General features: G+C 39.3%; 1 protein-coding gene across 2 annotated transcripts in view; it reads right to left on the bottom strand.

The window, feature by feature from the left end:
- RYR3 (ryanodine receptor 3) overlaps window positions 1-25498 on the bottom strand; it is a 753100-nt gene that overhangs the window by 252598 nt on the left and 475004 nt on the right. For both annotated transcript variants that reach the window (XM_006883055.1, XM_006883056.1), the window contains exons 37-38: window positions 18511-18613; window positions 17493-17630 (exon numbers count right to left, since the gene is read on the bottom strand). In XM_006883055.1, coding sequence (XP_006883117.1) covers window positions 17493-17630; window positions 18511-18613 — 241 coding nt within the window. The remainder of the gene's footprint in view (window positions 1-17492; window positions 17631-18510; window positions 18614-25498) is intronic.

The following is a 25498-nucleotide window of genomic DNA, read 5'->3' as shown; positions in this document are numbered from 1 at the left end:
TAGAAACTGCAACACACAATTATTCTCCAGGAGATACCAGAAAAAAAAACCATAGTTTTCTCATCCATTTTACACATCTACATTGTGAGATAAGAAATCTTTTTGATTTAAAAAAAAATTGTAGTAATTTCTTAACAGAAGTAAAAAGAAACTACTACTACTACTACACACACACACACACACTGATAAAAAAAACCCCAAAACTTGGGTTGATGGAATCGGACTCTTTTCCATGGAGCTGCAGATGAGAAGGGGGTGAGGGTGGTGTCTCAGTGAGTAAGGTGATGAAGCACCTAGAGCAGCACTGGAACCTGAAAGATGCCTAGTCTGGTTTTTCTGAGGTGACTGGAATAGGTGAGGGTGAAGCCGACCTAAGTGAGATCTACCAGACTTGGCCTAGAGCTTCCATCAAACAAGAACTAATCATAAATACAGAAAATACAGCCTATAAAACCATGGCCCGTGAAATAAATAGATCATAAACAATATATTCTCCAGTTCCAAAACACAGCCCCCCCCTTTTTTTTGCCTCAAATTCCCCTCTGAACATTAAAAGCTAGAACTGCCTTCACCTCAGCACCAGTCACTGAGGAAATAAAAAAAATGTTGAAGACAGAAACCAAGACTGTATAATAAATACTAGGGAGCTTTGGTGGACTAGTGGTCAGCCTCTGTGCTGCAATCCCAAAGGCACATAGTTCAAATCTACTAGCTGTTTTGTAATTTCCTCCCATGTGATTTACTGCCTCTAAAACCCCACTGGAAGGTTAGCTATAGATCGGTTGTGACTCAGCAGCACACAACCACAACAACATGATCAACCACATGCAAAACACCTGTTAATCCTTTCCTTCTTCTTAACAGAACTCTAATTCTGTCCACCTCACAGACAGTATGATTCAGTTAAAAATCACCCAAAGGTAGGCCTAATGACTTAAATGAATCAGCACATTACATTTTCTGGGCCAGCCTCATTGGGTCATGAATTTACTATGATCAAGTTCTTCCACAAAGGTGATCTTAGGATCTTGCTTGGAATGCGGGTAAGAGACAGTTCCTTGTTTTGGACACTATAGTGCACATATGTGAGGCCCCAAACCGCAGTCACGAACACGCAGCCACTTGAAGCCAAAGACAGAATTTGAAACAAGATAATTTTGGGGAGAGTGAGCAGGGTCCCTTGGCTGATTCAATCAAAGGGGCCTATCTATACTTCCAAGTATGTGAGGCCAAGAAGCCACGCACTGGCTTTTCTACCTGTGCTGGGATTTCTGTTGCACTTAGCTCAAACTATGTGAAAAACTATGCTCTTGCAGCCTATACTGAGTTCGGAAGTTGAGAGGTATACAAACTTTCAAAAACGGATCAGAACTAAGTACCATTTCATGAAATCCTTACCACTTCCTACTCCAACTCCATGAGATGGAAACTGTTAATCGGGTCAACAATGATATTGAAACAGAGATTAAAAAAACCCCAACCAAACTTGCATAAGGTCACAATTAGAAATGGCAGAGCTAAGACTGAAAAATGCTGTGGCTATTCAAACTCACTGCTACTCACTAAGAACCAACTCACAACTGAACGTCAAGCAGGTTTTCAGAGGCTGTCAATCACATCAGAGGAGTCTGCCCATCTTTGTCCACAGAGCCGTTGGTAGATCTGAACAGCCTGTCTTTGGGTTGTTGTGCGATGTCGTCACGTCAGCTCTGACTCATCATGATGCACTGAAGAATGAAACCCTGTTTGATCCAGAGCCATCACCACAATCTCTGACGTACTCAAGCTCACTGGTGCAGCCACCGTGCGAAGCCATCTCACTGAGGGTCATCTTTTTGTGCTGGCCTCCCACTGCACCAAGCATGATGTCTTTCTCCATAGACTGCACTCTCCTGAAAACATGCTCACAGAATATTAGATAAAGCCTCACCATGCTTGCTTCTAAGGTGCTTTCTACTTATACTTTCTCCAAGGTGGATTCAAACCTAGGCTGCTATCCTCTAAACCCATCTTTTTACCATCTTAGCATGACTTAACTTTTTCCAACAGCTTCCATAAAATTTAGAAAAGAGTTATCTTTATTAGTGCTTTAAATTTCTATTACACCATTTAGATGCTTTCTTAACAAACCTATGAAACACATTCAGAAATAAAGTCCTATATGTTGGAACACTTAAGCTTTTTTCTTCTATCTAGCTTTAAACTGGGCATATTAGGCACTTTGCCAGTCTCCATTTTTTTATTAATAAAAATGAAATTAGTAAAATAAACTTTATGCTAAAGAAAATCAATGCAAGTGTCACATTAGTTACAACAGTGCAGGTCAAGGAGGACAGCTGACCTTTGAACAACTTGGGGGTTAGAGGTGCTAACCTTCTGTGCAGCTGACCATCTGTGGTTAACTTATAGCTTATTCTTGATGAGCATGGCCAGTACTGCGTAAGCGGATCCTTAAATAACATGAGTTTGAACTGTGAGGGCTCAAGTGTTACAATGCTGTATGACATTAATCATCTCCCTGTGAGCAGTCTATCTAAGGAGAGACAGACTGCCTATAAGATGCTTGGCAACACTGGAGCTCACCACTATAGCAACATGAGGAACAGATCTCCACACAAGTGGGTCTTTAAATTTAAACCCATGTTTAAGTGTCAACTGTACTGCTTTCTAGCCATGGCTGTGTGACTTTGGGCAAGTCATTTTTCCTTGTTATGCCTCTTGACACTCATGAAATCAATTCCCTGTGCCTTTAATAATCTAGATTTCTATGTCTACCTAATCCCTGAAGCTATGAAAAAGCTATCCTAAATTAAATGTTAAATAAAATCCTATGGCTGAAGCTATTAATAAAATTGATGAGCACAGAGAATCCCATCACCACATATTAAAGCTCATCCTGATGTCACCCAGTTTATACTATCCTAATAATAAAATCTGAGATTGGAGACATAAAACCTCAAAATTCCGGTGGTTACTGATCTTGGTGTGACAATTATCAACGCAACACTGCACACCATTAAACATTTACATCAGGAGAGGCTATGACAACTTGATGGGGTTTTTGATGATTGTTTTGATGACTGTAGAGAAAGGACTGCTTCAACGTTAGGGTCAAATGGCACAATAATACCCTCTAGATTTAAAAGCTTCTCAAAACCTGCTGGAGGGTTAGCTGTGTCAGTTCTGATTTGATGGCACATAACAAATTTAGATAAAGAGATTTACAGAGGCCTCATGCCCTCTGTCCCCCAGAGCTTCCTCTGGGCTGAAAGTTTGACTTGGATTGTTGTTGTTATTGTTATGTGCCATCAAGTTGATTGCAACTCATAGTGACCCTATGTACTATAGCCCTGAACCCTGTCCTATCCTGAGCCAATCTCACTGTCTTTGACACACCTGCTTCTATTATCCCAGTCTCTGTGTCAATCTATCTCATTCAGGATCTTCTTCTCCTGTGTTGCCTCTCTACTCTTCCAAGCATGATGTCTTTCTCCAAGGACTTGTCTTTCCTGGAAACACGGCAAAAATACGTGAGATGGAGTTTCAAAATTATTGCCTCCAGAGAACAAGTGGTTTCACCCTCTCCAGGATAGACCTGTTTATTTTCTTGGCAGGCCAATGTATGCTCAATACGCTCCTCAAATACCACAACTGAAAGACATCAAGTCTTCTGTCATCCTTAGTCATTGTTCAGCTCTCTGAAGAATAGAAAGTAATTGTGAAGACCTGCATCAGGCACACCTTAGTGTCTAGAATGACATCTTTGCACTTCACCTTTCTGAAAACAGATTTTAGTCCAATTCGTCTTTTGGTTTCCTGGCTACTGGTCACAAGGATGTTAACTGTCGACCCAAGTAAGCAGAAATTGTTAATAACCTCAATCTCTTCTCCATCCATCATGGTGCTGCCAATTGGCCCAGTGGTGAGAAACTTTGTTTTCCTGATCAATCATGAAGTAGCAAAATATCCATTGCTGTGACCAGAGCAGATCAGGAAGAAAGGTAAAGTTAATGACTCCATGTAGAATGCCAAAAAATCCATCTCCAGCCCAGGCTATTCAGTGAATGTCATGTTTTGCCTCATATTCCTGGATCAAGGATGCTGTCAAGATCAGTGAGACCAAAGCTCCTTCATTCTCTGAAAACTTGTAACTGAAGACAAGCAGGAGCACTGTTCCTAGGTGACAAGAAAGAACTGCTCCATTCATTACACCGAATCAGTGCCTTTGGACAGGTCTGTCTGTCAGATGGCCAGAGGCACGCAGATGGTGTGATATCCCACCCAGTTTCCACAGAAAGCAGCAGATCTTATAAAGCACCAATGTCTAAACTGCCCAAGCTTTATGTTTAATTTGGAGACAGGTCTATTTATTTCATTCTACACTGACTTTTCTGGTGGCAGAATAGCAGGAAGCCTTCTAGCTGCTTGGTTAGAACATCTTCCTCCTCACTCTAGCATCATTTATGAAGAATTTCCTGTTCTGGCTACTACCCATCTGCCAGTCTGTCATCCTGTGGTGGCTTGCATGTTGCAAATATTTATACTCTCTGCAATGGACAGGCTCCAGCCAACTTTCCTGATCAATACAGCTTAAGAAAGGCCTGACAATCTACCTCTGGAACTTAGTCAACTAAGATCTTACGGATCACAACAGAACATGGTCAGACACAGTGGGAAGAATCAATCACTACAAGAGACATCGTTTTAGGGAAAGTGGAGGGCCAGCAAGGATGAGGAAAACTCTCAGCAAGAAAGCCTGGCCCAGCAGCTGTAATAGTGGGCCCATATGCCTGCATCCCTGAGAACGATGTGGGGCGAGGCATTTACACAGAGCTGCCATGAGTCACAATCTGTCTACTCACCCACTCATCCATTTCCATTCCATGTGTAAGACTCTGTGCTTAACCCTTTCCCTGGATTATCATGTAATCCTCATAGCAACCACGTGCATATAGAAGACAGGTCAGGAAGATCAGTATTCCCAGGGTGTTATCAGAACAATTCACACTTTATTTTTCATTTTTAGTTGCACAAAGAAATTTCGCCTCTGTTTAGTAAACAAGGCTTTTGTAAGTAGGTGGTCAAATGAGACAGTGGTAGAGTGAGGGTTGTACAGGACAGAGATATAAAATCTCCTGGCTTCAACCACCATGGGCCATGAAATGGATCCCAGTAGAGGAGAATGACACTGGTGGCGCCAGCCTGGCTGGCTTTGACCTTGGTTCACTAGGTCCTCATGTTGTGAAAGCTCATGAAGTAATTTGATAACTCTGTTTCTAAATTTCTATCCCTCGCTGTCTTTTGCCTCAGCCACAGCCTCCCTTCCTGGAAGGGTGGATGCTCTGAGACTGAACAAGTCTAAATTTTTTACTTAAAATTACATCTAATGGCCATTTATCTCTCTTATAAAAGAATCAATGCTTCCTGTCCCCCACCCCCATCAAGACAACAGAATTCATTAACTTGTAAATGCCATGTATCTCTTTCAGATCTCTGTGGATGCTGTGAATGAGATTATTTTGTAAAGAAATTGCACAAAAGCATATAAAAAGGCTATTGATTCTGATGGCCTCATGTAAGGAGTTGTGCTGTCAACCCAAAGACACACGGTTCAAATACACCAGCTGCTCCAAGGGAAAGATGAGCAAACTCCTCCTATGTGATTTACTGCCTCTACTGGGAGGTCAACGAAGAGGTGGTTCTGACTTGATGGCACAACCATGATAATAACAACAACCATGATAGAAGGACTTCTGATTCTAAATTGCGATATTGGAGAAGAGTACCGAATATCTCATGGGTTGCAAATGAACAAACCAGTCTGATTTGCAGCAAGTACAACCACAATACTACTTAAAGGCAAAGTTTCATATACTTTGGGCATGTTGTCAGGAGGGCTTAGTCCTTGGAAAAGACATCAGTGTTCAGAAAGGTGAAAGGTCAGAAAAGGAGAGGAAGATTCTCATCAAGATGGCCTGGCACAGTGAAGCATATCAGAGTAGACCAAGGATAGGGGAGGTCATGAGAACGGCACAGGACAGGGCGAGGTTCAGATCTGCTGTTCAGAGCATCTCCACGAATCACAGTTGATGACATCTAACAACAACAATATGCGTGCATCAGAACTCTAAGTAGTATGTATTTGAAGAGTCAAAGATTACTGCGAAACAATGATTTAAAGGGAGAGAAAAAGAACTGCCTTCTTAGATGCTGGCCACCCCCTGCCAGGGGCATCACTGGAAGCCAGCAGCGAATGGCACGTGTGTTCTTGCAGCCTGATTTTGCCAGCCTGTCTCCTGAGTCCCCTGGGGTCTCATCCATCATACAGAGATAATTAGCTTGTTGTGTTTTGAAATCAGTCAACCAGGCTCATAATCACTTTCTCAAAAACATGCAGGCAATTAAATGACCAGTGACGGTGAAGGGAAGAGAAGACAGACAGAATGAATGATGCCTGCTGCTGTGGGAGAGATGGGAATCCATACCACCCTGGACCAAGAAGGTACAGTCAAGAATAGCAGAGGCCTGGAGAGCTAGGGGGTCTCTATTGTTACCTTGCTTTTTAGTCTATTTTCTGTGTCTATTCACTATTGAGACTAAAGCTACTATTGGACAAGCTGCAGAGCACATATCCTAAGCAATTCTGCTTCTCTACTATCCTTCTTTTAACTCCATAAAGTCCTCTTCCTAGACACCCCCACACATATCCCAAGAGGAATATAGGTTTCACAAAGAGAAAATGTTTCAGATCAGAACTCTGTCTGACTGCAAGAGCTGTCCATATTGGTTTTCTCCCTTCAGACCTTACGTAAAATTGGAACCAAGATGCGTATATGGTCAGTTGGTTGCTATGAACACTTTATGTTAACTATTTTTAGCTGTTGCAGTGTTTATTAATCACCTATCTCAAGCAATGCAATCAACATCAATAAAATTTGATTTATTAAGGTAATTGTTCAATGGATTGCAACATGAAGATATTTGATTTGGGGGCTATTAGGATGTTACTTGTAGTCTCCAGATAAACAGGACTAAAGATGTGAATGTAGGGTGGTGTGACGGCCAGGATATTGGCCCCAGAGATGCTCATGTTCTAACCACTGTCACTTGGGAATATGCTAGGTAACACAGCAAAGAGAAATTAAAGCTACAGAAGGAAATTTGGTAGTTAATCACATGACCTTAAAAAGGGAGACCATCTCAATGATTGTTAATAGGGCTTTCAAAAATCTGCATTACACAGATGACACAAACTTGCTCATGGAAACTGAGGAAGACTTGAAATGTTTCCTGCAGAAGGTCAAAGACTAAAGCCTTCAATATGGATTTAAATTTAACATCAAGAAAACAAAGATCTTTATCACTAGGCAAATAGGCAATATCATGCTAGATGGAGAAAGGATTTGAGGTTGTTAATAATTTCATCTTACTTGAACCCACTACCAACATTCATGACATCAGCAGTCAGGAAATCAAAAGATGAGCTGCACTAGGAAAATTTGCTGTCAAGGATCTCTCCAGAGTACTAAAGAACAATGATGTTAGTTTAGATTTAAGGTGCACCTGGATCCAAGCTATGTCTTCTCAATTGCTTGCTAAGCATAGGAGAGCTGCATAATAACTAAGGACAAAAAGCAAAACAAAACAAAACAAAACAAAACAAAACAAAACAAAACAAATAAAAACACCTTTGAGTTGTGGTGCTGGAGAAGAGACTGAACATCCCATGAATGATCAAGAGAACAAATAGGTTTCGCCCTGGAGGGTATGAAACCAGTTTGCTCCTTGGATTTTGAAGCTCTGTCTCACATACTTTCGACATGTTACCAGGAAGGACCAGTACTTGCCGAAGGATATAATGCTTAGAAGTGGAAAGAGTCAGTGCAGAAGAGGAAGATCATGGATGAGATGAATTGACACAGTGATCGTGGCAATGGGGTCAGGTGTGGTTGAGATGGTGAAGCCGACTCAGAGTTATTTTTCATAGGGTTGATACGAATCATAATCAATAGCACATAACAGCAATCTTGATCGTAATCTCCTGGTATTAATAGGGAGCAGGGAGATTTGGTGGCTTAGTTGTAAGGAACTGAGCCACGAAAACAAAAGTATGTCGTTCAAATTCACTAGCTTCTCTGTGGGAGAAAGATGGGCATTTTCCTCTGATGTAATTACTGCTTCTGAAAACTCACCAAAGAGTCGGATATGGGTCATTTCTGACTTGATGGCACACGGCAACAACAATCTTGATTATAGGTTTCACATGAAGTCCCATTTTTCCTTTAGCCAAGATCCATTTCACATCAGCAATGGTGTCTCTAATGCCATGGCCTCTTCTAAATCCAGTTTGAATTTCTAGTGGCTGTCTGTCAATGTACTGTTTGAGGCACTTAAAAAAATCTTTATCAAGATTTTATTTGCATATTATATTGATGATATTATTTTCTATAATATCCATATTCTGCTGGATCACCATTTTGGTGATGCAACAAGTATGAATCTCTTCTGGCTATTGGCAAGGTACTTGTTTTCCAAATTTCTTGGCACAGACTAGTAAACACATACAATGCTGTACCTGTCTGTTGAAACGTATAAATTCCTAGGGCCTTGTATTTTGCCTTGGCTACATACAGTGCAGTTTGAACATCTTTACTCATTACCACTAGTTCTTGATCATATGCTATTTCCTGAAATGGTTCAGTGACGATTAACTCTTTCTGGTACAGTGACACTGTGCGTCCCTAATATCTGTTGTTGTTTTTTTTTTTATGCTTCCCGCATTAGTCATGATTTTGTTGATAGAATCCTTCAGTTTTGCAGCTCGAGGCTTGAATTTTTCCCCCCAATTCTTTCATCTTGCAAAATGCAGCATATTTTATTTTCCAATTCAAGTTCTTTGTACTTTTCTTTATAATCTATTGTAAGGACATCTCCTAAATGCTAAAGAGTAACGACATTAATTTAAACACCAAAGTGTACCTACTGCAAACCACAATCTTTTCAACTACTTCCTATCCATCTGAAAGCTGGGAAATAACTACAGATGGCAGAAGAAGAATTGGTGCCTTTGAACTGTGGTGCTGGAGAAGGGAATTGAATATCCCATGGACAACAAAAAGAACAAACAAGGCTGTCACAGAGAAAGGGCAACTGGGTGTTCCTTGGAATTGAAGATGGTTAAACTTCATCTCACATACTCTGGATATGTTGTCAGGTGGGGCCAGTCCTTGGAAAAGGACAACATTCTGGGAAAGGTGGAGGGTAAAAAAAAAAAAAAGAGAGAGAGGAAGATCCCAACAAGACAGACTGACACAGTACCTGTAACAAAGGGCTTGAGCATATCACAGATCATGAAGATGGCCTAGGACAGGCTAAAGGTCAAACCTGTTATCATTATAAGTCATAGATGACTTGGTGACACCTTGATTATAAAAGTGGATACGAAATATTTACCAGAATCCTTGAAAGTGAAAGAGGGTGGTAGAAGAGAACTAGAGAGATGGTGGTAGGAGGAGGATACAGTTCAAGGCTGCTGGAGGGAAGAGCTGTGATGATGTAGCCTCTACAACCTGGAAAAGGCAGCGAGATTTTTCCTTAGAGCTTCCAGAAGGGAATGTCCTACTCTAATGCATTGATCTTAGTCCAGTGAGACTTCTTCACACTTCTGACCTATGGAGCTGTAAGATAATGAATTTGTTTTATTCCACTCAGTTTGTAAGATAATAAATTTGTTTTACCCCACTAAGTTTGCTGAGACCCACTACAGTTAGTGATAGCAAGTGAACTTCAGGTAACCACCTAAATAATAAAGGGCAGGTCAGCACATCCTGGTAACTAAGTGGACATGTGAGGAAGGGAAAGACATGGTTACAAAATCTATATCTAGACCAAGAAGCTGTTGTCTGAACAGAATAAGGAAACACTGAATGGTTTTAAATCAGGAAGCGTATGCATCAGGGTTATGCCCTTTCTCCGTAAGTATACAATCTGTATGCCAAACAAATAATTAGTGAAACTGGACTTTATGAAGAAAGATGTGTCATAAGGACAGAAAAAAAGACTCTTCAACAACATGCATTATGCAGATTATACCACCTTTCTTACTTAAAAAGAGGAAGATTTGAAACACTTGCTGCACAAGATCAAGGACTTCAATATGTGTTACATCTTAACATCAAGGCAACATAATGATAGAGGGAGAAAGGACTGAAAATGTCCATTCATCTTACCTGGATTCACAAACAATATCCAATATTGTAGTCAGGAGATGCAATAGTTTTGACAAGTCCAATGTTAGAGACCTCTCCAAAATACTGAAGATCAATTATATAAGTCTTCCATATCTGAAGACTAAGGTGCACCTGATGCAGGCCATGGTCTTTTCGATCACTTGCAATGTGATGAATAAGGATGACAGAAGAAGAATCAATGCCTTTGAATTGTGGTGTTGGAGAACAGAACTGAATATATTATAGACTGCCAAAAGAACAAACATTTATTTCTTGGAATAGCTATGGCCAGAGTGCTTTTGGAGGTAAGGATGGCAAAGCTTTGTCTCTCATACTTTGACAGGTTGCTAGGAGAAGCTATTCCTTGGAGCAGGTCATCATGCTTGGAAAGGTAGAGGGTCAGTGAAAGAGAAGATGAACCCCACAAAAAAGACTGACATGGTTACTACAGCAATGGGCTCAAAAGTATCAGATATGAGGAGGATAGCACAGGACAGGATTCATGTCTGTTGTTCATTGAATCACTATCAAGCATATTCTTCTTAATGGCACCTAACAACATATGACAGAGTACAACTCTCCTTTTAGAGTTTTTAAAATTCTAATCTTCATGGAAGCTAAACATCTCAACTTTTTTCCTCAGAGCAGCTAGTTAGTTTGGACCAAAAGGTTACTTTTGGTTAGTAATCCAACACTTAGTTATCTTGAATTTTAGACAAGCAGCTTAGAATAAAGCTCTGTTTGTCTCAGATGCTCCTAACACTAAATTGCTATTTGGTATGTGCACTTTTTGGGTGAAGGCTTCTAACTAAATAGGCCCTTTTCCTTCTTTACCACTAAATAAGCTGCATAAATTTAGGTGGAAAAGATTTTGGTCTCAGATTATTATGTGTGTTTGAATTGGAAATGACTCATCGCTGACCCTTCAGCAGGTTTTCACAGGCTGTAAATTGCCCAGGTAGAAAATGCCTATTTTTCTTTCTCAGAGCAGTGGATTTGAACCAAGAGCTTTTGGGTTGACAATACAACTAGGCTATTCAGTAATGGGGCAAAGTCTGACATGGTAGCATGGCAGCCTCCATAAGTGCATGGGCCATTTCCCTGACAATTTGGTATTTCTGAGAAATGGTATAGTGAATTACAGAACCCAGATACAGAGGGAGACTGCTTACCAAAGGGTGGAGACCTGACGTTAAAACAGAATGGTATGGTCATTTAGAAAAGCTGCACTTTTGGGGACATTTTAAACTTTTTGCCTCACCTCATAGGGATCAGCTTTGAGTTTATCTTTTGAAAGCAAGTATTTATGCATCTAGTGAAAATACTGACATGAATTCAATGCTTCATCAAAGCTGGTGACCTGTGTTAAGTGGCAGGGGCTAGCCAATATGAAGCGGACCAATATTTAGTTCTTAGCCATAGTGTGTTGAAAACAGCACAGGCCTAGCAACAGAAAAGTGATATTCCCTCTCCTCAAACAGAAGTGAATTATTTGCAAATGTTATTCAAAGCTCAAATGAACGAACCATCTTGAGGCCTCTCAGAAAATAACCAGATGCCAGCAGGGGGTTCTCCTCTTCTTACACTGTTCAAAAGCATAAAACCTTTCTTTGCAGAAAGAAAACGAAGAGAAAATTTCCCATGGGAGTTTCCAGTAAATGACAAAAATCAGGGATGCATCAGATTTGATCTGTGAAGTGACAGATGATTTTCATTCTATTACATTTAGAAATCACCAGAAAGAATTGGTTAGCCTCTTCTGGAGGAAATGACTCAGTGGCTACAAAAGACTATTCAAGGAAACTCTGTTTAAGCTGCAATGTGTGAAAGGCTTGGGTCTAGAATTAATAGGCAAAAGATTTCCTATAGAAGTTGTTAAATTGGATCACAGAATAAAAATTAGTATGTTGGACCACAAGGATTAGATTTTTTTAAAAAAAAAAACACTTCATGATCATTATAGTCTTTTGATAAAATTATAATAGCTTTCTCCAACAACAGGAGTTGGAGATAGTTTAGGTAAAATAGAAAATCCTGTAATATGAGCCAGTCAGCAGGATTCTTATGAATTTCAAGACATTATTGTACCTTCTTTGCTGGAAAGGTCTATCTAGAAGTCACACAGCTGATAATAACTATTCATAAAGATGAAACAGAAACATGAGTTTATAACTATCTTCTCTGAAAACTGTGTCCAGATTTTGGCTTGGTCAACTAGTAGATGTTATTATTATTCTTATTAATTTTTTACTTGGACTGGATTCTGATTACCTACATAAATTGACTCACAGTTCTGAATAGCTTCATTGTTGCAGCAAGTGGAGTTGAAAAACAGCCCTTTAAAATCATGATAGATCTTCTGAGAAGTATTTGATTTGCTAAGCTTCATGGTGCAATGGGAAGTCCACCCACTCAGAGTCAGAAATTTTGAATTCAAGTTACAGCATTATTGGTTTGTTTTTTGTTTGTTTTTTTTACTTGTTTTGATTTACTTATGGTTGGCAAAAATTAGTTCCCTGAATATTTTTTCTCATCCTAGGATTTGAATATAATGGAATAAATGAAAGTTATTGGACAAATATCCTTAATTATTCTGGGAGACTATTTCATTAACCACACAACAGAGGAGTGCTTAAAAAAAATCAAAACTACAACTATGAGATATCATCTCACCCCAGTCAGAATAGCAAAATTTAACAGAACAGCAAGCAACAAATGCTGGTGAGGTTGTGGAGAAATTGGAACCCTTATTCACTGTTGGTGGGAATGTAAAATGGTGCAACCACTGTGAAAGGAGGTATGGCGCTTTCTCAAAAAGTTGCAAATAGAGATACCATTTGACCCAGCAATTCCACTACTGGGAATATATCCCAAAGAGACCATAACTGACATCCAAGCAGATATATACACACCGATGTTTATCGCAGCTCTGTTCACAATAGCAAGGAGTTGGAAACAACCCAGGTGCCCATCAACAAAGGAATGGATAGAGAAGCTGTGGTATATTCACACAATGGAATACTACGCTGCACTGAAAAACAAGGAACTCATTCAATATTAATCAAAATGGGTGAGCCTGGAGGACATTATGCTGAGTGAAATATCTCAGTCGCAAAAGGACAAATATTGCATGGTTCCACTGCTGTAAAATGGGACTGATATCAGGGTGGGGGTAAGACTGAGAAAAACTGGATAAATTGTGTATACTGCACTGAAACAGATGAGGGACTGAATAATTTTAAAGCAATGTATGATAGGGTATTATGGTTATCACAAGAGTTCACAATTAAGGTTGCATAGTGGAATGTACTTGGGACGGTGGGAGGGGTGCGGGGGGATTGTGTACCAGGGAGGGAGTCCTTCTTTTACTTTTGAAAGAGAGGAGAGAACTGGGGTGGGGGCGGGGAGAGAGGGCTGGGCGGGTAGAGAAGTGCAGCAATGAATGAATGGAAATCCAAATTCTCTGTAAATGTTCATTAAAATTATTAAAAAAAATCAAAACTGACAGCAGTAACTAATTAAAGTAGTATGTGTTTGGTAAACTGTCAGTTTACTTCAGAATGTTATTATCAACATATGCCGTTTTTTTAAATCCTACCAAACACAAAGGTGAAAGACATAAAATATGCAATGACAGAGATAAAATAATCTATAATTACTTGCTAGCGTCCGAAACCTGGACAATGACTAGGGATGACAGAAAATGGATGCCTTTGAGCTACAGTGCTGGAGAAGAGTATTCAATATACCAGACTGCCAGGAAAACAAACAGATTTATCCTAGAGAGTGTGAAACCAGGCTGCTCCTTAGAAACAAGGATTCTGAAACTTCGTCTCACATGCTTTGGGGATGCTGCGAGAAGGGTCCAGTCCTTGGAAAGGGACGTCATACTTAGGAGGCTGGAGGGACTGTGCAAGAGAAGAAGACCCTTGATGAGATGGATTGATTCAGGGACTGGGGAAATGGGAGGTAGCTGTGTTAGAGACAATAAGGTTGGCTCAGGATAGAGCAGGGTTTAGAGTTGTTGTACACAGGGCCGCTACGAGTCACAAGTGACTTGACAGTACTCAACAACAATGTATTTAGCCATTGAAACTTGCTATGCATTCAAAAACATTGTTCCCTTTCCTTCAAATTGAAAATAAATTGAGGGAGAGGTTATAAATCACTTGCAAGATTTTATCTGGAAATACATACTCTGCTGCATTCAATTTGGTTCTGATTCAGCGACTCACCATTTGCTGTCCAAGGCTGTAAATCTTTATGAGAAGAGTCTGCCTATCTTTCTCCCTCAGAGCAGCTGGTAGATTCAAACTGCCAACTTTTCTGTTAGAGTCCCATATGCTACATTATCCTACAAGGTTCATTACTGTTGAAACGTCAGTCCAGAGACCTAAGGTTTTGGAACATTCAGCGTGAAATCCATATACTAGCAACTAGAAGCACCTGCCCATCATAGCCATTTCCTGTACTTCTGGATCCCAGGATAAAACACTTCTGACACAAAACTCAAATACCTCATCACTCTGTTTCATAAACAGAAACATCTAATATAAACATGGATCCTCATTCTGACATAACCTCTCAGGGATTGCAGCTTCTACTAAATTTCTGGTCTGTCTGCCTGAGGTCCAAGACAGGAATGCTAGAAGTTTATAATCCTTGGGGCCTGGACATAATTCTTAAGGTTAGGCAAACTTCTAAGAGCCCAGCTGCAGACAAGTTTGCCTGGCTATAATTGCTATCATGAAATGATTGCCTTGAAGGACATCAATTCTTGACATACAGGCAAAGAATATCTTGACCTCTGAAAATCTTATCTTTGCCCTGTAATGCCATCCAAACTTTGCCTTGCTTTGAAACAGTTCAGGAGCCCCCAAGATAACAGTCGGATCTCTGGTGGCAGCATCTGTGGAATGTTCAGCAGCTAACCGAAGCACCTCATCGCTCCAGTGGTTCAAATCTACCCATGACTCTGGGGGGGGGGGGAGGCTGAACAGTTTATTTTCATTAAGATTTATAGCCCTGAAATCCTAGCTGGAATTGACTGAATGGTGTGGGTTGAGGTGACGGTATAGTGATTAAAGTACATGATTACAAACCAAAAGGTTGGGTTCTAATTCACCAGATATTTTGTGGGAGAAAGAGGTAGCTGTCTATTTCCATAAAGAGGAGCTCTGGTGACTTGGTGGTAAGGAATTATGTGGTCATCATGATCAGAATCCACCAGCTGTCTCACAGAAGAAAAATGGGCAATCTCTCCTCTCGTGCAATTTACAGCATCTGGATACTCGCTTGAGGGCTTCAACCTCAGGCTGGTTCTGACTTGACTGTACACAACCACAGCAACACTTTCACAAAGATTTACAACCTTGGCTAACCTACCGTTCAGCTCTCCTCTGTTCTAAAGGGTTGCTACACGTCAGAATCCATTTAATGGTAGTGAATGTCATTTGGGTTTTTGGCTGAAGCAAATGAATCAGCCTCTGCTGTAACAAATTCTTCATTACAATCACCTACACTTGTTGCACATGCAGCTATCAGATCTTTTCAGACTTTGTCCTACATTAAAGTAAGGCTAAAGATGAACTGTAAGAATCTGTTTCAAATTTTCTATAAATTTGACTTAAAGACAGCCATGGGAATAGTACTGTTCATAATCTGAACTCTTTCTCACCAGAAAGCAGCATCTACTTTCAAAATAGACTTTCAGGAGGTAAAATATGACACACACAGGTCCATTACTCTATTTTTAGTTCTGCCTTGACAGTAACCACAAAGGGAGTCTAAATTCACTCCTTTGTGTCTTTAGAATCCTGCTGTCCTCACCAGCGACCCAGCATGTTGATGGATAGGACTCTTCAAGGTTTGTCAGTGCAACTGTTGCCAAGTTCTCCATACCTTCTTTCAGAAGCTTCAACCCTCCTGCTGATAAATGGGGAAGCTTCTTTCCTTCCAAGATATTATGACAAAGATGGAAGGTCAGCATAAAGTTCAATAAGATGTATGAACCCCAAAGTAGTGTTTGCAGACAAACCAATCATGTTTTGACACTTACTGCACTAGTTTATGATTTAAAAGCATGTTCTAAGATTGATAGGAACAAAGAACAAGATAAAAGGCGATGATAGTAAACCTGGGAAATTTCTTCTTTAGATAAATAATTGTTGAAAATGTACTAAATGGAAAATTGATTATAATACTCAGAAACCTCCTTGGCATGTTAATAGTTTATAGTCACTGTTTTATAGAACAAATTAGAATCTTATTTTAGGATGGGTGAAAATGGTAGGAGTTATCTATACTATAGTAATTAGAGACATGAATTTGTAAAAGCTTGGCATTGCTGAAAAATTGAAGGTCAAAATCATGTAGGATGTTGTATTATTGAAACCTTAGCCAAATATCTCTATCCAAAACCAAAAAACATAATAGACAAATTGACATTCCATTTCTTTTATTTATTTTTTTATTTTATTATTTTTGTGTGAGTGTACCATCAAATCAGATCTGACACCAGGAGGAGATTGTCCCTCCTTCCCCAGCAGAGCATCTGGTGGATTCGAACCATGTCCCTCTGGGATTGTAGTTGCAGCTCCTTACCACTAGGCCACCAGAGCTCCCCAAGCCGGACATTCCATTTCTTTAGGCCACCCCTCCTACTCCTATTACTTTACTCTCTGCCTAGTGTGACTTTCAACAAAGAGGAATGACTGAAGACGTGACAGACAAGTTTGTTAGAAGAGGAAGCCTATGGAAACAGAAAGGGCAGAAATATTTTTAAAGGGATTTTAAGTAGTAGGATAATCAGAGCATACCACCGACCAATCAATCCCTTAGATTTCAGAAGACTCAGAAAATATGTTGATTAAAGGAAAAGAATAAGATGGAATAGAGAACAATGATGACCAGTCTCTGGAGAAGGTCATCATATTTGGTAGAGTAGATCCTCAATGAGATTTACTGACAGAGTCACCACAACAATGGACTCACATACATCAACAATCGTGAGGATGGTACAGGAACAGGCAATGTTTCCTTCTCTTACACACGGGATCACTACGACTCAAACAGAATGAGATGACACCTACAAATCATCACATGTCATCACCAACAGCCACAACAAGCTGCTCAGATGCTTCTTTTGAAGCTAAGTAGCCCAATATTTACCATGCAGCATTTCTTAGAGCACCAATTACTGTCATTGATTCTAAGAAAGCACAGTACTTGAGGGTACCATGTTCGGAAGTCATTGTCACTTACTGGGACATCTCTCCTCCTCCTCAGTTGGCTGGTGTTTCTCTGGCTTGGAAAGACCTTTGATTTTATACACCAAGGCCCAGAGTTTTCCAGTCCAGGAAGTGTCCTCTTCCTCCTCTTCCTCTTCCTCCAGAGGAACTCCTACCAAGACACAGATCAGAGTTAAATCTCTGACCAGTAAGACTGTAAAAAAAAGACTGCTCCTTCTCACACTCTGGAACTTTATTTCTAAAGACACTATTGACATTCTTCTATAAATATTTATCTGCAATATATCTTTTGGTGAGTTTTTAGAAAAGGTAATTTCTTGTACACTTCTTGAATAGCAAGTGACCTCAATCATAAGGCTAAACTTTTTCAAACTTATAGTGAAACAGGTTCTAGAATCACGAGAATTCTTTGAGTTGACAGTAAATGATTTCAAATAAAAAAATCATTTACTAAATTTAATAAGATTTAATACAAATGGTAAAAATGCATATCATTACTTTAGGACAGCAGACATATAAATATAGGGACTCCTGGTATAGAATCCTTAACAGAAGCTAAGATACTAAATCAGTTAACTAAGATAAAAAAGGATCCAAATTCTGGCTCAGTTAGGAATAGAGAATATCAACTAGGGTAATGGGAGTAGGTGTGTCAGAGACAATGAGGCTGTCTCAGGACAGAGCAGAGCTCAGAGCATTGTACCTAGGGTCACAATGAGTTGCAAGCGACTCAGTGGCACATAACAACAACTCCACGTACATTGGGCAAGACTTATGAGTTCTTTTTCTTTCACTGGAGACCTATTTCCTTCTCTGTGTCAGCAAAGTCTCTTCTGGGTGGAAGTAATATTTGATATATATCCTCTGAGGGATAGTTTCTGTAACTTCACAGTAAGTAGTTTGGATAGAATAATTTCTTGAATAATTAATGCTCTACTTATTTGACACACAAAAGTAACTCCCTTTCACTCTGCTTCTAGTCAAGAAATCATAGACTTTTTTGTGATAAAACCATTCCCTCAGCAGCTCACCACAGTGAAGGAGAAGATCCTCATGGAAGTCATAGAGCTCCTCCCGGATATCATCTGGGCAGGGACAGTTCTCTCCCAGTTGAAAGTTAACAAGCATATTTATCTTTGAGAGACAAAAGAATGCTGTTATAGACTAAGTAGTATCCTCCTATCCCTTCCCTTCCTCCCTAAAAATGTGTCAATTGGCTAGGCTATGATTCTCACTATTACATAATTATCCTCTATTTTGTAATCTGGGCTAAGCATCTTCTGTGTGGGAAAGCCTCACTTATGAGGATAATGAGGCAGAATGAAATGCAGTTATGTTAATGAAGTAGAATACACTCTGAAAGATTGGGTTGTATCTTGTCAGTCTACTTTCAGAAGTGAAAAAAATCCCCCAAAACTAAACAAGTACAGATCAGAGGGACATCTTATTATCTGAAAAGAAAAGCTAAGAAAAGATCCAAGGTTCCTGTGCTGAGAAGTTCCTAGACCCAGAGGAAGACTGATAACAAGATACATGAAATCCCCAAGGCTACACCCACAAATGTTCATGGCAGACAGAGAGCTTCCCTCAGAGCCAAAAGAATAATAGTCCTCCCCAAGAGCTGGTACCTGAATTCAGACTTTTAACTTCCTAAACTGTGAGAAAGGAGCTATGGTAATTGTATCAGGCTGTTAAACAAAAGGCTTCTTAGAAGAAAGATGGATAGTTTCTCCCATAAAGACTTACTGCCTCAGAAATCCAATGGAGGGGTAATATTCATTAGTTGGAATCAACTCAAAAGCAGTGGGTTTGGTTTTGGAAACAGAGAGACCAAATTTCTCTGTGTTATACGCCACTCATTGATGACATTTTTCTTGGCAGCACTAGATAATACAAATAGTTTTTAGAATTAGCAAAGAATACTCACACACTTCCTTATCGAGGGACTGCCTTGACAAGGAACTTAGTATTGTTTTTAACTAAGAAAAAAATTTCCCAAAGAACAAAAACACAAAAATATTTTTTTTTTTTAGAATTCTAGGTAAGATGGTGAACTAGACAGAGGGTAGTTTAGATCCTCTTCACCCAGTACACCAGCAAAGTTAACAGATACAGAGGATAATTCTGGAACTCTGAATTTAAAAAGAAAATACAATGTAGTAGCCTAAACCCCAACTGGAGGTTAAAATGGATAGAAAACATCAAATAAAGGGATGGCTGGAGCACAGAACCTTAAAGAACACAACATGGCCATTTTGAACAGCTGTCTAATTGACATGAAATCCAACATTGCAACATAATCCACACCAGCGGCTCACTCATGACAGAAAAGATGTGATCTCCCCTCTTGTCCTCTATGCACTTCTGGAGCTCAAGGGAGTGACTCTCACCCTTCAGCACCATCTACCAGTCGGCTGGCAGTGCTCCCCCAGCCCATCTGAGCTCCACCTGACCGTTTTCTATTTGGTGCAAGCAGTTCTACATGTTGACTCCCCCCAGGAGCTGGCAGACTGTGCTGTGCCTGCAGCCAGCCACTGGCTTCGTGTGGTCACCACCTGTGACTGGGGTCTTTGCCTCTCACTAGGCACTCACAGATACCTTGCTTGCCACACACCACAGCTTTATTTGGAGCAGTGGATCCTCTGCACTGAGAGCCACCCTTGGGCATTTCAAGTTGGCAGTGACTATCTTTTGACCCTAATTATCTCTGACTGTGTACTCTGCCTGCTCCCATCCCCTGGCCTGGCCAGGAGGACGAGTCTCCTCTGAGGACTAGTCTAGAATCCTCTGAGGCCAGCAGAAACTCTGTGCCAGGCTAGGTATTCCCACTCCTCAAGGCCTCTCTAGTATGAAGGAGGTGCTATCTGTAGCCCAGTTTACCTCTTGGGACCTCAGCCATCTATCAGTTGCGCAGGAATTTTGACTTGACCAGGCACCTCAACTCTTACGTTCTGCTGGACAGACAGTCACACTGTCCCAGATCAGGTATCTCATCTTTCCTCACTACAGCAGTGGTGAGAGCAGCAGTCAGGTGTTCATCCACCCTCTCCAAGGTCCTCTTTCTTCCCCGCTCATATTTTATTTCCCATTGGTTTCTGAACTTTTGTTTGCTTGTTTTTTATTGTACTCTTGTAAATTTTGGGGGGTTTTGTTATTTTTCTGTATCTTCCACTTTGATGTTGAGATTTTTCACACCCTTACCATTTTTTTTTTCATCTTTTTTTAAACCTTTCTATTTCCGAATCATTCTCGGAAGGGTAAACGAACAGCACAGGCGAGGGAGACACTGGATGAGCTGTATTGATATGGTGACTGGGGCAGTGGGGGTTGGTGTGTCAGAAGTAGTGAGACTGGCACTAGGAAAGGGTTCAGAGCTGTTGTACATAGGGTAGCTGTAGATCTCAGGAGATTCAATGGCACATAACAACACTAACATACCATGACAGGTTTGGAAGCAGAAGTGGCATCCACTTTCTAAATAACATGCCTCCAGAAAGTCTACAAACTTTGATTAATGTTGATAGTTGTAGAGAGGCTTCAGGACTTTTGTTTATAGGGTGGCTATGAGTCATGTTTGACTCAAAGGCAATCAACAACAACAGCTACCTAGCCACTGACATGAGGAGATCTATATTTGTTTCCATTCCAAAAGAAGGTAACTCAACAGAATGTGAAAATTACTGAGTATTATCATTAATATCACATAGAAGTAAAATCTTAACTGAAAATTATTTATAAATGGCTAAACTAGTGGAAATTTAAGATTAATTCAGAAGAGGCCATGGAATGAGGGATATCATTACTGATGTTAGATGAATTGTGGCTGAAAGCAGAGATTACCAGAAAGATGTTTACTTGTGTTTTACTATTGACTATACAAACACATTTGACTGTGATGTGATATATAATAAATGATCCTATCTAAAGAAAATATCAATGACTTAGAAAGAACGTAACTGGATATAACTGACAGACTTGACAACATAACAAGGTACAAGATCAACATGTAAGAAACCAGTTGGATTCTTTTAGAGCAAAAGAGAACTCTGAGAAGGAAATTAGGAAATAAATGCCCTTTATAATAGCCACCACAAGATTAAATATTTATGAATAAATCTAGTCAGAGATACAAAAGACCCATAAAATAAATACTACAGCAAGAAATACCAAGAGATCTACATGAACGGAAAAATACACCACAATCATGAACTGGAAGACTTTACATTGTAAAAATGGCAATATTACCAAAGCCAATTTACAGATACACTGCAATCTCAATCCAGGTCTCACTAAATTTTTTTCGAAGATATAGGAAAATTAATCATTAACTTTAAATGGAACAGAAGAAACATCTAGATGAGGAAAATGATACTGAAGCAGAAAAATAAAGAGGTTTTGCACATTCTGTTCTCAAAATCTACTAAACAGCTACAGAAATCCAAAGAGCTTGGTACTTGTACGGCAACAAATATGTAGACCAAAGGAATACAACTGAGGGTCCAGAAATCAGTCCACTCACTGTTGGTCAGGTGATCTTGGACAAAGAAATGAAATTCATTAAAGTGAGGGGAAAGATAGTCTTTTAATAAATGGTGCTAGCAAAACAGGTTATCTGTTTGCAGAAACTTGAAACAAGGCACATATTTTATACCACACATAAAACTAACTCAAGATAAAGAACTTGACATAAAACTGCAAAGTATAAAGATAATAAAATAAACTTAGAATCCTTAATCATGCGTAAATAGCCTAACAAATATAACAGAAAATGAACAATCAATGGAGGATAAACTAGATGATTGTGATCTCCTAAAAATCCTTATATGCATCAAAGGATTTACTGAAGAGTAAAAAGAGAACATACAGATTGGGGGAAATATTTGGCAATGCTACATCTGACAAAGAACTCGTATCTATAACACCTAGAAGACTCCAATAGCTCAGCAAGGAAAAAAAGAAAGTGGACAGAGGATTATCAAAACACCCTTCCAAAACAGACACTCAGATGACCAACAAACACATGAAGAAATGCTCATGGTCATTACCTATTATGTACTATTAAGCTGTAACTGGCTCACAGCTAATTCTCCAATGAGTTATTTAGAGGCAGTTAATCACATGAGAGGAGATTGCCTATCCTTCTCCTGAGGAGCAGCTGGTAGATTCGAACTGTGTATCTCTGAGTGGCCAGCACAACTCCTTCCCACTAAGACACCAGAGTACCCTGTACCTGTTATTGTTCTGACTATTGAGTTGGAACTAACTCACAGCTGACCCTCCAATGTGTTTTCAGAGGCAGGAAATCACGTGGGAGGAAACTGCCCATTTTTCTCCCAGGGAGCAAATGATGGATTTGAATCACATGCCTTTAGGATTGCAGTGCAGCTTCTTACCACAAGACACTAGAGTTCCCTAAGAAGCCCTTCAGCTATTATTGTTAGGTGCCGTTGAGTGGAGTATGACTCATAGCAATCCTATGAACAACTGACCTGAACCCTGTCCTATCCTGTGCCATCTACATCATCTCTGACATATTTAACTATACATGTGATGGAAATAAACATTACAATGAGATTTCATTTTCTCTCCCTCTTTCCTCTCCCCCATATAAAACAGCAAAGTTCAAGATAGCAAAGAGCAAAAGTTGATGAGGCTGCTGACAGATGTGAACTCTCATATACCACTGATAGGAAACACAAATTGTGCAACCACTATGTAAAGTTGCTGTGGCTAGTGATGTCACTAGTTTGTTTATATTACAAAGAAATAATAGCTGTGGCACAAATTGATATATGCATACCCATGTTTACTGCAGCAACGAGAAACAACTTGAGTTTCCACCAACAGATGAATGGATAAAGAAATGATGGTATATTCATATGCTAGAGTATTACACAATACTTACAAACACTAAGGAACTTACAAAAAAAAATCCACCTGTATAACATGGGTGAATCTTGAGGACATTATGCTAAGCAAAATAAGTTAGTCACAAAAGGGCAATATGGTATAGGACTGTTACCATAAAAAGCTATGGAAAGCGTACACTCAGAATCATTCCTAGAATCATTCAGGGACATGAAGAAAGGAAAGGGGAATTAGAAATTAATAAACTTGTTAGATAAAGGGAAAGGCAATTAAAAAAAGGTTTGAGCAGACATTTTTATTAATTACATTGATAATTTATCATTGTTATAGAATGAGTGAATGAATGATTGCATAAGAAATCAATATGATTTGTAAAATTTCACTGAAACACCTTTTAACTAAAAATGATCACCATTTAAACTAGCATTTTTAAAAATAATTGTTAACTTTATAAAACATAAAGAAAAAGAGACATAGCCAAGTATTTGTGATCCCAAAGATAAACATTATTAATATTTTACTATCTCTTAGTTTTATGTGTGGAACTTTGGTTGCATAGCCTATAGGAGGGAAAGAGCTGCTGTGCCAAATGCCATTCCTCTCTGGTGGTTTGAATCTATCTGCAATTTCATGGGAGAAGGATGGGCATTCTCCTCTGTAACATACAGCCTCAGAAACCCACTGGGTCAGCTATAGCATGCTTCCAACAGCACTACAAAGTGACAAAGTGAGAGTCTTCCAGGGTAAACACAGAGATTATATTCTAGGTAAAATTCTTAAAATCAGGTAGTGACACTTACCAGTTTATCTTGAACATTTTCTAACTGATTTTGAATAGATGCACTGCATCCCATCATATTACATAAATAATTTATGTAAAAATTTATGCAAAATTAACTCTGTTACGGGACATTTAGTTGTTGCCATGTTCCATCAATATAAATATAGATGCTCTGAATTTCTTTAAACAGAATTTTTGTTTACATCTTTTATTATTTTCCTAGGCAAAAGCCTAAAATTAAATGATTGGATCAAAGGGTTTGTACAGTTTAATGGCTTTTTAAAGAAATTTACTAATTGCCCTCTAGAAAGCTCATAACAATCTGCATTATTACCAGATTTATATACGAGCATGTACTACTTTGCCATCTCCATTATAGTAATGAGAGTTAACACATTTTCAAATATTTTCCAATTTAATGGGTGAAAAATGTCATATCACTGTTGCTTTAATTTGCATTTAATTGGTGAGGTTGAACTTTGTTTTTCTACACATAAGAACCATTTTTATTTTATGAACTTCTTGTCAATGTTCTTACTCCATTTTTTCTCCATTGGGTAATTATCTTCTTAAAAGTAAATAGAAAGTGCTTTTCATACTTCAGCAAAAAAGTCTGAGTTTTGAGTTAAGATTATTAACACTTTATGAGATATCTATGAGATATCTCAAGTAAGAATAGTAAAAGTTAACAGAATAGCAAACAACAAATGCTGGTGAGGTTGTGGAGAAACTGGAACCCTTATTCACTGTTGGTGGGAGTGTAAAATGGTGCAACCATTGTGGAAGACCATATGGCACTTTTTCAAAAAGTTACAAATAAAAATACCATTTGACCCAGCAATTCCACTACTGGGAATATCCCCAAAGAAATTATAACTGACACTCAAGACAATATATGTATTGTGGCTTTGTTCACAATAGCAAAGAGTTGGAAAAAACCTAAGTGCCCATCAACAAACAAATGGATAGAGAAGCTGTGGTATAGTCACACAATGGAATACTATGCTGCATTGAAAAACAAGGAACTCATGAAATATTGCACAAAATGGGTGAACCTGGAGGACATTATGCTGAGTGAAATAGCTCAGTCACAAAAGGAAAAATACTGCATAGGGCCACTGTTGTAAAACGGGATTGACATCAGGGTTGGGGGAGACTGAGAAAGATGTGATAAATTATGTATACTGCATTGAAACAGACGAAAGAGAGAACTGTTTAAAAGGGATATATGGTTAGGTATTATTATCATGATAGGAGTCCAGAAAGAAAACTGCATAGTGGAGTGGACTTGGGGGAAGGGATTGTAAAACAATGAAAGAATTTTTTTTACTTTTCAAAGAGAAGAGCAAACTAGGAGGGAGGGGTGAGCA

This window comes from Elephantulus edwardii, unplaced genomic scaffold (assembly GCF_000299155.1).
Source record: "Elephantulus edwardii isolate Elephantulus edwardi_28Jun2011 unplaced genomic scaffold, EleEdw1.0 scaffold00026, whole genome shotgun sequence".
In the NCBI taxonomy this organism is placed as follows: domain Eukaryota; kingdom Metazoa; phylum Chordata; class Mammalia; order Macroscelidea; family Macroscelididae; genus Elephantulus; species Elephantulus edwardii.
The sequence above is the reverse complement of the archived record's forward strand: the minus strand, read 5'-3'. Positions and strand labels throughout refer to the sequence as shown.